The sequence below is a fragment of the Conger conger genome, chromosome 11, assembly GCF_963514075.1.
Source record: "Conger conger chromosome 11, fConCon1.1, whole genome shotgun sequence".
In the NCBI taxonomy this organism is placed as follows: Eukaryota; Metazoa; Chordata; class Actinopteri; order Anguilliformes; family Congridae; genus Conger; species Conger conger.
Window position 1 is genome coordinate 15049242 of NC_083770.1, and position 13441 is coordinate 15062682.

The 13441-nt window shown below is 42.6% G+C and overlaps 2 protein-coding genes across 2 annotated transcripts; both read left to right on the forward strand.

Annotated features, from left to right (window-relative positions):
- Positions 1 to 1071: 1071 nt before the first annotated feature.
- On the forward strand, positions 1072 to 4333 carry LOC133141061 (alpha-1-antitrypsin-like protein CM55-SI). The gene is made up of 5 exons (XM_061261440.1): positions 1072 to 1098; positions 2199 to 2830; positions 3316 to 3583; positions 3835 to 3982; positions 4117 to 4333. The coding sequence occupies exons 2-5, from the start codon at positions 2200 to 2202 to the stop codon at positions 4312 to 4314; spliced, it is 1245 nt and encodes a 414-aa protein (XP_061117424.1). The 5' UTR covers positions 1072 to 1098; position 2199; the 3' UTR covers positions 4315 to 4333.
- A 7023-nt stretch (positions 4334 to 11356) lies between these two features.
- LOC133140595 (alpha-1-antiproteinase 2-like) lies at positions 11357 to 13180 on the forward strand. Its single transcript, XM_061260630.1, has 4 exons — positions 11357 to 11909; positions 12144 to 12411; positions 12568 to 12715; positions 12977 to 13180. Exons 1-4 carry the CDS (start codon positions 11357 to 11359, stop codon positions 13178 to 13180), a joined length of 1173 nt encoding a protein of 390 aa, XP_061116614.1.
- Positions 13181 to 13441: the final 261 nt, after the last annotated feature.

Below are 13441 nucleotides of genomic sequence, written 5' to 3' on the forward strand. Positions count from 1 at the left end.
AAAACATTGGTGCTAGCCTTCCAAGCAGTTAAAGGGTCCCCCTCTCAGAACCTCCACCTCACGCTCACGACTACTGTCTGTTCTGGCTCCACGGTGGTGGAACGAACTCCCCGTTGAGGTCAGAACTATAGAATCTCTCCCCACCTTCAAGCGCAAGCTGAAGACGCACCTCTTCAAGCAGCACCTCTCCCCATCCCTCCCTACCTCCCTGTGAACCTTAATTGTTGTCTCTGTGACTTGCTTTGTGTATCGGTATTTTTAGTTGGCTAGGTAAGCAGTGTTTGGATAGTTAACTTTGGTGACTTTTGCTCTGTTTGTTTGTTTGTTTGTTCAAAAAAAAAAAAGTACAAAAAAAAAAAAAAAAATTACAAAAAAAAAAAAAAAAAAAAGGCCCTTGTCCTTATCTTTGTTGTACAGGTAGCAGTTGAAATTGTACTTACCTCTAGGGTCTTTCAGCGAACTTATCCCTGGTTATGGGTATGCACTTTGTTGTACGTCGCTCTGGATAAGAGCGTCTGCCAAATGCCAATAATGCAATAATGTAATGTAATGCTTTGGTCCAGCAGATGCTCATGAGGGAGATTTGACTGAAAGGGCAACATTTTCCTGCCAATTTTTTTGTTTGATTATTCCCAGTGATATCCTCGTTAACATTGCTTGTTAAAAAGCCAACATTGCGTGGTTTGTAAGGCCAACAGAGTTCAAAGTTTTACTTCGGATTAAAGTAAACATGACAAATTCATAATTAAAACCGGTATCAGCAGTTGAGTACTATACTAATTGTGTAGATATATGTAGGTGTAATGGCAAGTGGAGGATTGTCATGGAGAGTTTAATGCTGAATATGGCTTAATGTATGCTCTCTTCATATATTTAATGACATGTTTTATCAAATATATATTATTTACATAGTTCTTGTATGGCCTCCACTTTTGTTTCTAAAATGTTATAATCACTAATCCCAGTGAAAAGAATAATGTTATTTTTACCAGGGCAAACTCTGGTTTTTATACCACTTAGTTCAAAGTCTGATGCCTTATCAAACTGGACATCATATATAAATTCAGCCATGGGGACAGTGTCCTGAACTGACGTGAGGTGAGTCCTGAATTTATTTTAATCAAAGTTTTACCTGTTTCTAAATAAATATGTGGTGTACATTTTTGCTTGATTGTTAGTAAGGACTGCATATTCAGAAAATGATATCATAACACTCAGTGTAATGGACCCAATCCCAGAGACTCACAGGAGGCAACAGTTGTACAAATCCAAAATAATTACTTCATGAATTGACTTTAGCCAAAAAAGAAATAAATACAAATAAATTCTGAAAAGGCACACACACATAAAACAACCAAAAACAGGCAGAGAGCACAATCATAAGTAAGAGAAAAAGGGGAAGACTTGGAAAACATACTCAGGAAAGTGGAGAACCCAGAGGACTGGGTCAGATATTGACTACATGTCCTGTGTACGTATATACAAAGTGAATTTAACATGTGCAGACTAAGAAGAACCAAAAATCTACATATCTAATAATGATGAAAAATGAATGCAGAAGAGACAGGGAAACATGAGGAAAAGGAGGGAAGCAGGTGGCGTCTGGTGGCCGACAGTGGAAATGGTAACAAATGAATCATTGTTACTAAGGGCTTCACTTTCAGTCAAAGTAAAACAAGATTGTTTCAAAGTAGTTGAAATAATGAAAATGAAGGTATAGGGAAACCAATATGAGCTGAATGCTCATTATTGTCCTTAGGTTATTAAATTGTATCTGAAGTTACAAACATTTGTCTAAGATAGCAATGAAGATGAGGACCCTGCTGTGTTTGTGTGTTGCACTGGCTGTGCTTTTGTCCATCGTGCAATGCGACTGTAGTCATGGTCAAGGTGGCAGTCCCATTCATCCTCATGGTCATAGTCATGATCATGGTCAGGGTCATGGGCACTAATATTCCTGTTGGAAAGGGCATCACCACAACAGTGAAGCCTGAAGACATACCTGTGTGTGTGTGTGTGTGTGTGTGTGTGTGTGTGTGTGAGAGAGAGTGACAGAGAGAGAGAGTCACTGGTCTTTTCCTTTGTATAATCTCAAATTAGTTTAATCTCACAAGGCATAAACTGTAAATGCAATAAAAACTGACTTTATTGCTTGTTAGTAATGCATTATTTCTGATGTATGTTTTGATACTTACCAGGATGAGGGTGCTCCTGAGTTTGTGCGCTGCGCTGGTGCTGCTTTGGTCCACTGTCCAGTGTCACCCTGCCCATGATAACAGTCACCATGGCAATAACGACGTCAGCGTTTCTGCCAATGGAAGCCTGAAGATATACCAGGAGAACCTGGACTTTGCTTTCCGTCTGTACAAGCACGTCTCCGCCCAGCCCGATTCTCAATCCAAGAACGTCTTCTTCTCCCCACTGAGCGTGTCCGTGGCCCTGGCTGCTCTGTCCGTGGGGGCCAGAGGGAAGACGCACCAGCAGCTCTTTGAAGGTCTGGGCTTCAACAGCTCAGAAATCACCACAGAGGAAGTGAACCAGGCCTTCCAACACATCCATCACAACCTCAACGAGAAAACAGATGTAGACCTGTCACTCGGGAATGCACTCTTCATTGGACAAGACTTCAAGTCACGTCCTGAGTTCCTGGAGAGCATGAAACGCTGTTACGAGTCAGAGGGTTTCAGCACAGATTTTAGCAAGCCTGAAGAGGCCAAGGAACAGATCAATAAGTATGTCAATGAAAAGACCAAGGGTAAAATATCAGAGCTGGTTCAGAATGTGGATCCGCTGACAGTCCTGTATCTCATCAACTACATATACTTCAAAGGTGAGGCATAGGCTACATAGAGCCTCAGGCAGGAAACTTTCCAGAATGGGTTTGTCAATCTCTGGCTAACTAGGCCAAACATTTCCTGAATTCCACTGTTTAGTTTTCATAGTACTTGGTTAACTATTAAATAATATCTGACAAAATAATAATTTGGTGGCTGTCTCATAAGTTTATTTATTTAGGGGCATATGAGTTATTATACAGGGGCAGCCTGTAGCCCCATGGCTAAGATACATGACGGGGATCATGGAAGGTTGGTGGTTCAAGCCCTGCTGCAGCCACGATAAGATCTGCGCAGCTGTTGGACCCTTGAGCAAGGCCCTTAACCCTCCATTACTCTAGGGGGTATTGTCTCCTGCTTAGTCTAATCAACTGTAAGTCGCTTAGGATAAAAGTGTCAGCTAAATAAGTAATTATGATTATTATTATGATGATTATTATTTCAATTAACACATTTCCTTTGCTGCCTTTCTTAACTGCAGGTAAATGGGAGATTCCATTTGATCGATTTGAAACCAGGAAACAAAACTTTCATGTTGATGATGAAACAACCGTTTCTGTTCCGATGATGCACAAAGAGGAGGATTTTCATGTTTATCATGATGAAGACATCTCCACTCACGTTCTCCAGCTGCATTATAATGAGTCCGTCTCAATGATGCTGGTCCTTCCAGAGAAAGGATTGCGGGGTCTGGAGGAAGTGGTCTGCAAAAACCATTTGAAGAAATGGATTGCATCAGTAAAGAAGAAGTAGGCTATTTTAAATCAAGTGTAAAGTGCATTTATAATGTGAACCTGCACCACACCAACAACCTTCTCATGTGGGAAATAAGTCAACTTCCTTACTTAACATGTATTGCATCAGCAAATTTTATAATGTAAGATCTAAGAACACAACTGTTAGTGGTGATCAAAACAGATCAAGTGTGAAGATGTTGAACAGTTGAAAATCATACTGAATCATGTTATGCTTAATTATACTACTGTTGTTACATTCACAGGGTGTACCAAGTGTATGTTCCAAAACTGTCCCTTAAGACCTCATATGAACTCAAAGAAATCCTTTCTGAAATGGGAATCACTGACATATTTGGGGATACTGCAGACCTCACTGGAATATCGGAGGAAGGGAAATTGGCTGTATCTAAGGTAGGGAAAATCAGGTGCAAATCAGGTAATAAGGTCCATTGTCTTTGTTTAAATTTGACTCACCTATAGATTAGGCTATTTGCTATTTGCCATATATTGTCTGTATTTCACTAATGTTTGTGCTGTTTTTATAGGCTATACACAAGGCTACCTTGGACGTGGACGAGACTGGAACAACAGCAACCGCGACCACAGGATTTGGATCCTACCAAATCCTCCGATCCTACCAATCCCCCATCTTGAGATTTGACCGTCCTTTCATGGTTTTTGTGCTCAATGGTGAAACCAGAAGTATCCTATTTATGGGGAAAATTGTGAACCCAAAAGCATAATAAAATGTTTGTATATGAACTGTTTTGAAGTGTTTAATGTGTTGATTTCAATACACAGACATTGTAATCATCACTGTGGAAATGTTCATGTTAAGAGTGGTTTGCATTTCAAGATTCCTAACTACACAAACATACAGTACAATTGCTATAGGGCTTTTGCATTACACCAACTTCATAATTACAGGTGAGTTTTTCCCTTTCAGTCCGATATCAGTCGTTGAAAAGATTACAGTTATTACAGTTTTTACTTTGGCACTGAATTCAGAACCTGTAGACACAAAACTCAAAACAGAAAATATTTTTTCAATTGCTGGGATACAATATGTAAGAACCAAAAATGTGTTCACTGAACCAAATCAGTTGTTCAAATTGTTACAGCTTAACATCAAAGTATTAGCATTTCAAAATTAAATACACATATTACATACAATAACCATACAATGTTTCTATTAATTCCAACACATCTAACTCAATTAATCCAACTAGTAAATGATATGTAACTGTAACATTACTCCTAAAGCATAGTTTTAAGGAAACACTTTGGGGGACATCTTTTCACATAAATACAGAATTTTACAAACATAGTAGAACATTTGACATACATTAAACAATATTTGATTGGAAAGTAAAGTCAGTGCCATACAGGTAATGTGAATGAAAATGAGCAGCAGGGATCTCTCAACTGTCTCATGTTGCTGCGCCAAACTTTGATCAAGAAACCTGAAATGAAGGAGCACTTCGTAGACTTCATGGAGAAGATCTTCAGCAACGGACATGCTGAACCTGCTCCCACACTGGAAAACGACGAAGAGTGCTGATACTTACTGAAATTTGGAGTTTACCATCCTCAGAAGCCGGGGCAAATCAGGATTGTGTTTGATCAAGCGCACAGTACAGAGGCATATCTTTGAATGACGTGCTCCTCAGGGGGCCAGAGTCTACTCGGGGTCCTTGCCCGCTTCAGAGCTGAACCATTAGCAGTGATGGCTGACATCCAAAAGATGTTTCACAGCTTCTTGGTCAGAAAGGACCACTGGACCACTGTGACTACCTCCACTTCCTGTGGTTCCAGAACCACCAGCTCGACAGCGAAGTTGTGGAGTTCCGCATTAAGGTCCATGTGTTTGGCAATTGTCCTTCACCGGCAGTGGCCATCTATGGACTCAAGAGGACAGCTCAGGAGGGAGAAGGGGAGTTTGGCAAAGAGGCAATATGCTTTGTTGAAAGGCACTAATATGTCGACGACGGATTGAAGTCCTTCTCCAATGTGACCGAGGCCATCGACGTGCTGAGCTGATCTCAAGAGATGTTGGCCCAATCTAACCTGAGACTGCACAAAATCGCATCCAGCACTGATGTCATGAGAGCTTTCCCAGGAGAGGACCTCGCTAAGGGCTTACAAGACCTCGACGTCAGCCAAAATTTCCTTTCTATGCAGCGCAGCCTAGGGCTGGGATGGGAACTACAGACACATTCATCTTTCAAGTTGCTGTTAGTGAAAAGCCATTCTGACGACGCAGAGTACTGTCAACAGTCAACAGTTTGTTTGATCCTATGGGATTTGCTGCACCTGTCAGCATTCAAGGTCGCTCGATCCTGAGAGAACTTACCGTTGATGCCTGTGATGCTCCACTCCCATTCACAGACAGGGAAACACGAGTGGTTAAGGTGGAGGAACTCTCTGCAAGGTCTTTGTGGCGTGAAGGTTCCCAGGATGTACTCGCCACTGCCACTCTCTGGAGCTCAGAGAAAAGAGATGTGTGTCTTTTGTGACACGTCTACCAAAGCAATCATTACATTACATTATATTATTGGCATTTGGCAGATGCTTCTATCCAGAGCGACGTACAGTTGACTGGATTAAGCAAGAGACAATCCTCCCCTGGAGCAATGCAGGGTTAAGGGCCTTGCTCAGGGGCCCAACTGCTGTGCGGATATTATTATGGCTACACCGGGGATTAGGACCACCGACCTTGCGTGTCCCAGCCATTTACCAAAACCACTACGCTACAGGCCACATAATCAGCGTGGTGGCTTACCTGCAACTTATGCAGGACACAGCGAAGTGGGTTTCACTTAGACAAGGCTAAACTTTCTCCAAAGCCGGATTTCACCATACCAAGGCTTGAGTTAGGAGCTGCTGTGCTAGAAATGATCTCGGGTGATTTGGACACAGACCTGGATGACATCAAGTTCTTCACTGACAGCAAGGTGGTACTTGGTTACATATTCAACAAACCAAGACGATTCTACAGCTATGTCCACAACCGAGTGCAGCGCATCAGAAGGTCCACACTAAGAAGTCAATGGAACTATGTTCCCACCGACCTAAACCCAGCGGATCATGCTACGAGAGCAATCCCAGCAAACCAACTAGCCCTCTCTTCATGGATGACCGGACCTGCTTTCCTAACCAATGTAAGATGTGAGTCAGTCCCATGAAGAAGCCTTTGACCTTATAGAAGCTGGTACAGATGTTGAAGTATGTCCAGAGGTCGCAACCTGCGCGACTTGTCTAAGACTACAAGCTTAACAGTGGATGGTTTGAGCGCTTCTCTAGTTCGAGATTTCTTTCAAGAGCTATAGCTCGACTCTCACATATTGCTCACTCCTTCACCCAGGCTTCTGAAGGCAGCCCTTGCTATGGCTGGCATACCTGCAACAAGCACCTCTCCAAAGAGCAACTTGACCAGGCCAATGTATGGATCATTCACACTGTTCAGACAGAAGTCTATGCAGAGGACATTAAGCGCATCCAAGAGAGGAAGTCTGTTCCAAAGCGAATTCCTCTCTGCAAACTGTCCTTTCATTGACTCTGAAGGACTTCATAGGGTCGGAGGTCGGCTGGAAAAGGCACAGCTTCCGTCCAATGAGTCACACCCTGTACTTGTTCCTGGCAGGCACTATGTCACCATGTTGCTGATGAGACACTTCCATGAGCAAGTGTGTCATCAAGGCCGACACTTCACTGAAGGAGCTGGAGGGGCAGCTGGATATTGGGCTGTTGGGGGAACATGATCCATCAGCAGCACAATCTACAACTGTGTGACCTGCCGAAAGGCAATGAGCACACGTGCAATACACTTCGAGGTAATCGAATCAATGGATGCCTCTAGTTTAATTAACGCTCTCAGACGCGTCTGAGGGGGGCCTGCAAAGCAACTGAGATCAGACTGCAGGACCAACTTTGTGGGAGCCTGTAAATAACTCCAAATCGACGCCAAAGGCACCAACAAGCAAGTAGACTGCTACCTCGCCGAGCAAGGGTTCAACCTTCCACATTCCTTGCACATGGGCGGCAGCTGGGAACGGATGATCGGTATCTCATGCTGCATCCTTGATGCCATGCTTCTCCAGCAAGGAGCTGCAAACCTGACATGAAGTTCTAACAACTTTCATGGCAGAAGTTACGGCAATAGAGAATGCAAGGCTGTGAACCTCAATCTCCACAGATCCAGACCAGCCAGTCATTCTCGCACCAGCCATCCTCCTCACCCAGAAGGTAGGCACACCTTCTTTACCTCCTAGTCTGTTTGATGACAGTGACCTCCCTCTACAGACGTCAATGGAGACAAGTACAGTGTCTCGTCAACACATTCTGGGGGTGCTGGAGACGGGAGTACATCAGTAGTCTGCAGGGACATTGCAAATAGAGAAATGAAAGCCCCAATGTGCAGGAAGGAGATGTTATCCTGCTGAAGGACAACCAAACCAAGAGATATGACTGGCCTGTAGGACTGGTCACTAAAACATTTACCAGTGAAATAGGAAAGTAAGGAAGGTCGAAGTGAAAATAGTCAGGGATGGTACTCAAAGTCTGTTCCAAAGACCTGTTTCAGAGGTTGTCCTACTCTTACCAAAAGTGATATGGAACTGATGTATTTACCTCTGGTGTTCGTACCTCTGACATATCAGTTGCATTTGATTTGACATCGTATAGATGCCAGGCAGGCTATTCTGCCTTTATTTGGTATTTGGAGCCCTCTAGTGGCGCAATTCCGGTATAATTTCTAGCTGTTTAAGTTAACATGTTAGTCAAGACTCTTGGGAATGTAGCTCTTTTGATTCCATGTTCATCCACTTCTTTTATGCCGTTGTTGAAGCATAATCTGTAAGTATTTTGTTCATAAGATTACTGTGGACAGAATTATATCTCATATTTAGTATTATTTCAAATTTTATTTCAAAGGCTAGTTGTCGAATCTACATGTACTGTAAGCTAGGCTAAGCTAATTGCCACCATTGTCTGTATTGTTTACGGTTTCACACTGCTTCCATTAAAACAGACCTAAAGTCAGTTTCTGTATTGGGTCTTGACGATTGGGACTGTCTGCATAGCTATACACAGACGCATAGTAAGGGCAGAAGACTACTAGACATTTCTACAGTTCAATTTGCAAATCACTGACACTTGCAACCCCCCTCCCCTCTCTCTAATTGAGTAAAGTGGCATGTGCCAACCAACCATGTGCCATTATTTTATATTGAAGAGGGGCCGAACAGCCTGGATGCCCCCACACCTATACTAAAAACAAAACCTTGATAAAAATAGCTATTCATGTTGCAATGTATGTTTTTGCACTCTAAAATAAGAAATGCATTAACCAGGCGAGGATTTTATTCATTTCATCTGTTTGCAAATGCACCTATTAGAACCAAAGATATACTGGTAATGAAAACTGGTCAAGTGTAAGTGCAAGCAGTTTTTTTAAATGTCTGCTTTGGTCCAGCAGATGCTCATGAGGGAGATTTTCCTGCCAATTTTTTTGTTTGATTATTCCCAGTGATATCCTTGTTAAAAAGATTGCACAAAGCCAACATTGCGTGGTTTGTAAGGCCAACAGAGTTCAAAGTTTTACTTCGGATTAAAGTAAACATGACAAATTCATAATTAAAACCGGTATCAGCAGTTGAGTGCTATACTAATTGTGTAGATATCTGTAGGTGTAATGGCAAGTGGAGGATTGTCATGGAGAGTTTAATGCTGAATATGGCTTAATGTATGATCTCTTCATATATTTCATGACATGCTTTTTCAAATATATATTATTTACATGGTTCTTGTTATTTCTTTACAGCACTTAGTTAAAAGTCTGATGCCTTATCAAACTGGACATCATGTATAAATTCCGCCATGGGGACAGAGACGGTGTCCTGAACTGACATGAGGTGAGTACATAATTTATTTGAATCAAAGTTTTACATGTTTCTAAATAAAAATGTGGTGTACATCTTTGCTTGATTGTTAGTAAGGACTGCATATTCAGAAAATGATATCATAAGACTCAGTGTAATGGACCCAATCGCAGAGACTCACAGGAGGCTAAACAGTTGTACAAATCCAAAATAATTACTTTATGAATTGAGTTTAGCCAAAAAAGAAATAAATACAAATACATTCTCAAAAGGCACGCACACTGGAAAGACTTGGAAAGACTTGGAAAACATACTCAGGAAAGTGGAGAACACAGAGGATTGGGTCAGATATTGACTACATGTCCTGTGTACGTTGTGGCACCCCTGCTCCTGCATGTTGTGCCACGTGGGTGGAGAACCCTGGAGGGGCCCGTGCAGGTCAACCACGCAGACGTCACGCATTGGGAGAGGTGTGCGAAGGAGTATATCTGCCTAGAGAGGTGATGGGGAGATCAGCACCTTGGAGAGAGATCCCTCTACCTGCGGTCCAGGACCCCGGGCAGCGCACGTGAGTGAGCAGAGTGGAAAATCACTGACTCAGCTGCAGCCTCTTTTCCTAATGAGCAGGGAATGGGATTTAAGGCGCGGTCGAGGCTGCAGCCAGTCAGTTGGTGCCATTCCTGAGCGTGTGAGAGTGTGGAAGGCAGATAGAGGAAGGACCTGCAACGCCCTGCCATACTGAAACTGAGGAAGACCCCACCTTCACGGACGGCAACACCGAAGACCTAGAAACGGACGCCGGTCACGTGAGCCAGATAAAATCCCTTCCTATTCACCCCCTGTCTTTGTGTTTCCCGCCAGCCCTGACGCGGCCAAAGAGGGGAGGAGGGAGGAAGCCCTGGAAAATACCCCGGTCTGGGAAGAACCTTCGTTTATTTTTTGCCTAAACGGCCCCTTTGATTTCTCCGGTTTTCCCCTACCCTTGCCCCGAGGGGGGGCGCTATCACCGATACCCTGGGAAAAAAAAACACAGAAAAAATAAAAAGTATTTTTTCTGACATCTGCTATCTCCTGTGTTGGTTTCTAGCTGTGCCCACCCTCTGCACCTCAGGATCCACCCCGAGGCACCACAACGTATATACACATGTAGGCAATAATCTAAGTGAACTTAACATGTGCAGACTAAGAAGAACCAAAAATCTACATATCTAATAATGATGAACAATGAACGCAGACGAGACAGGGGAACATGAGGAAAGGGAGGGAAGCAGGTGGCCTCTGGTGGCCGACAGTGGAAATGGTGACAAATTAATCATTGTTACCGAGGGCTTCACCTTCAGTCATAGTAATACAAGATTGTTTCAAAGTAGTTAAAATAATGAAAACGAAGGCATAGGGAAACCCATATGAGCTGAATGCTCATTAGTTAGGTTAGTATACTGTATCTGCATCTGTATCTATTATACTGTATCTGTATCTGTATCTGTATTGCAGATAGCAATGAAGATGAGGACCCTGCTGCATCTGTGTGTTGCACTGGCTGTGCTTTTGTCCATTGCGCAATGCGACCGTAGTCATGGTCAAGGTGGCAGTACCATTCATCCACATGGTCCTAGTCATGATCATGGTCATGGTCATGGGCACTAATATTCCTGTTGGAAAGGGCATCACCACAACAGTGAAGCCTGAAGACATACCTGTGTGTGTGTGTGTGTGTGTGAGAGAGAGAGAGAGAGACAGAGGGAGTCACTAGTCTTGTCTACCTTTTGTAGAATCTTGCTTTTTCCTTTGTATAATCTCAAATTAGTTTAATCTCACAAGGCATAAACTGTAAATGCAACAAAAACTGACTTTATTGCTTGTTAGTAATGCATTATTTCTGATGTATCTTTTGATACTCACCAGGATGAGGGTGCTCCTGAGTTTGTGTGCTGCGCTGGTGCTGCTTTGGTCCACTGTCCAGTGTCGCCCTAGCCATGATCACAGTCACCATGGCAATGATTACAGTCACCATGACAATGATCACTGTCGCCATGGCAATAACAATAACAGCGTTTCTGCCAGTGGAAGCCTGAAGATATACCAGGAGAACCTGGACTTTGCTTTCTGTCTGTACAAGCACATCTCTGCCCAGCCCGATTCTCAGTCCAAGAACGTCTTCTCCTCGTTGAGTGTGTCCATGGCCCTGGCTGCTCTGTCCGTGGGGGCCAGAGGGAAGACGCACCAGCAGCTCTTTGAAGGTCTGGGCTTCAACAGCACAGAAATCACCACAGAGGAAGTGAACCAGGCCTTCCAACACATCCATCACAACCTCAATGAGAAAACGGACAACACTGAAGAGGCCAAGGAACAGATCAATACGTATGTTCATGAAAAGACCAAGGGTAAAATATCAGATCTGGTTCAGGATGTGGATCCGCTGACAGTCATGTATCTCATCAACTACATATACTTCAAAGGTGATGCACAGGCTGGAAACTTTTCAAAATTGGTCTTTCAATATCTGGACCAGAAAGATGCATGTCTAGAATTCCACTCTTTTTTTTCTTTTTTTTCACATTACATGGGTAACAGTTCAGTAAAATATTATTTCACAAACACAAGAACATAAACAACAAATTCTGGACTTCTTTGCGTGTTTGGCAGCTGTTTTGTAAACATATTTACATAAGTGATGCCTTTCTTACCTGCAGGTAAATGGGAGATTCAATTTAATCCCAAAGTAACCAAGGATCATGACTTTCATGTTGATGATAAAACAACCGTTTCAGTTTCGATGATGCACAAAAAGGATGATTTTCATGTTTATCATGATGAAGACATCTACACTCATGTTCTCCAGCTGCATTATAATGAGTCTGTCTCAATGATGCTGGTCCTTCCAGAGAAAGGATTGCAGGGTCTGGAGAAAGTGGTCTGCAAAAACCATTTGCAGAAATGGATCAGATCAGTGGAGATGAAGTAGGCTATTTTAAATCAAGTGTAAAGTCCATTTATAATGTGAACCTACACCACACCAACAACCTTCTTATGTGGGAAAGTGTGAAGATGTTGAACTGTTGAAAATCATACTGATTTGCATTATGCTTACTTATACTACTGTTGTTACATTCACAGGACGTACAGTGTATATGTTCCAAAACTGTCCCTTAAGACCTCATATCAACTCAAAGAAATCCTTTCTGAAATGGGAATCACTGACATATTTGGGGATACTGCAAACCTCACTGGAATATCAGAGGGAGGGAAATTGGTTGTATCTAAGGTAGGGAAAATCTGAAACTCTCTGAAAATGAGTGAGCACAAATAGGTGATTCCTTCAGATTCCGCCTGGATTTAATAAGGTGCATTGACTTTCTTTAAATAAACATCCATGCGCCAGAAAAACCCATCTTGTACTGGAAAGTATCTCCAAGCAAATTTGAGTCCCCTACATGGGTAGACTTAGGCTATTTGCTATGCATTGTATCAACCCCATCTGTTTCATTGCCTGTATTTCACTAGTGTTTGTGCTGTGTTTTGATAGGTTATGCACAAGGCTACCTTGGACGTGGACAAAGCTGGAGCAACAGCAGCCGCAGCCACAGGAATCGAAATTGGGATGCTTGGAATCCCATACCCTAGTCTCGAACCCCCCGTCTTGAAATTTGACCATCCTTTCATGATTTTTGTGCTCAGTCGTGAAACCAGAAGTATCCTGTTCATGGGGAAAATTGTGAACCCAGCATAATCATACATTTATTGTACATAAACTGTTTAAAGTGTTGAATGTGTTGAATGTGTTGAATTCAATGTAAACAAAAAAGTTCTGGTCAATAACAATTTATTAATACAGCAAAATAGTCTTGATTACAGGATGAAACATACCGGGAGAGAGTAGAATCTTGGAACAACCTTCCCAAATACTCACACGTCACCCCCCTGCTTACTTACCTCCACTGGCTGCCTGTCATGGCTCGCATCAAATTCAAAACATTGGTGCTAGCCTTCC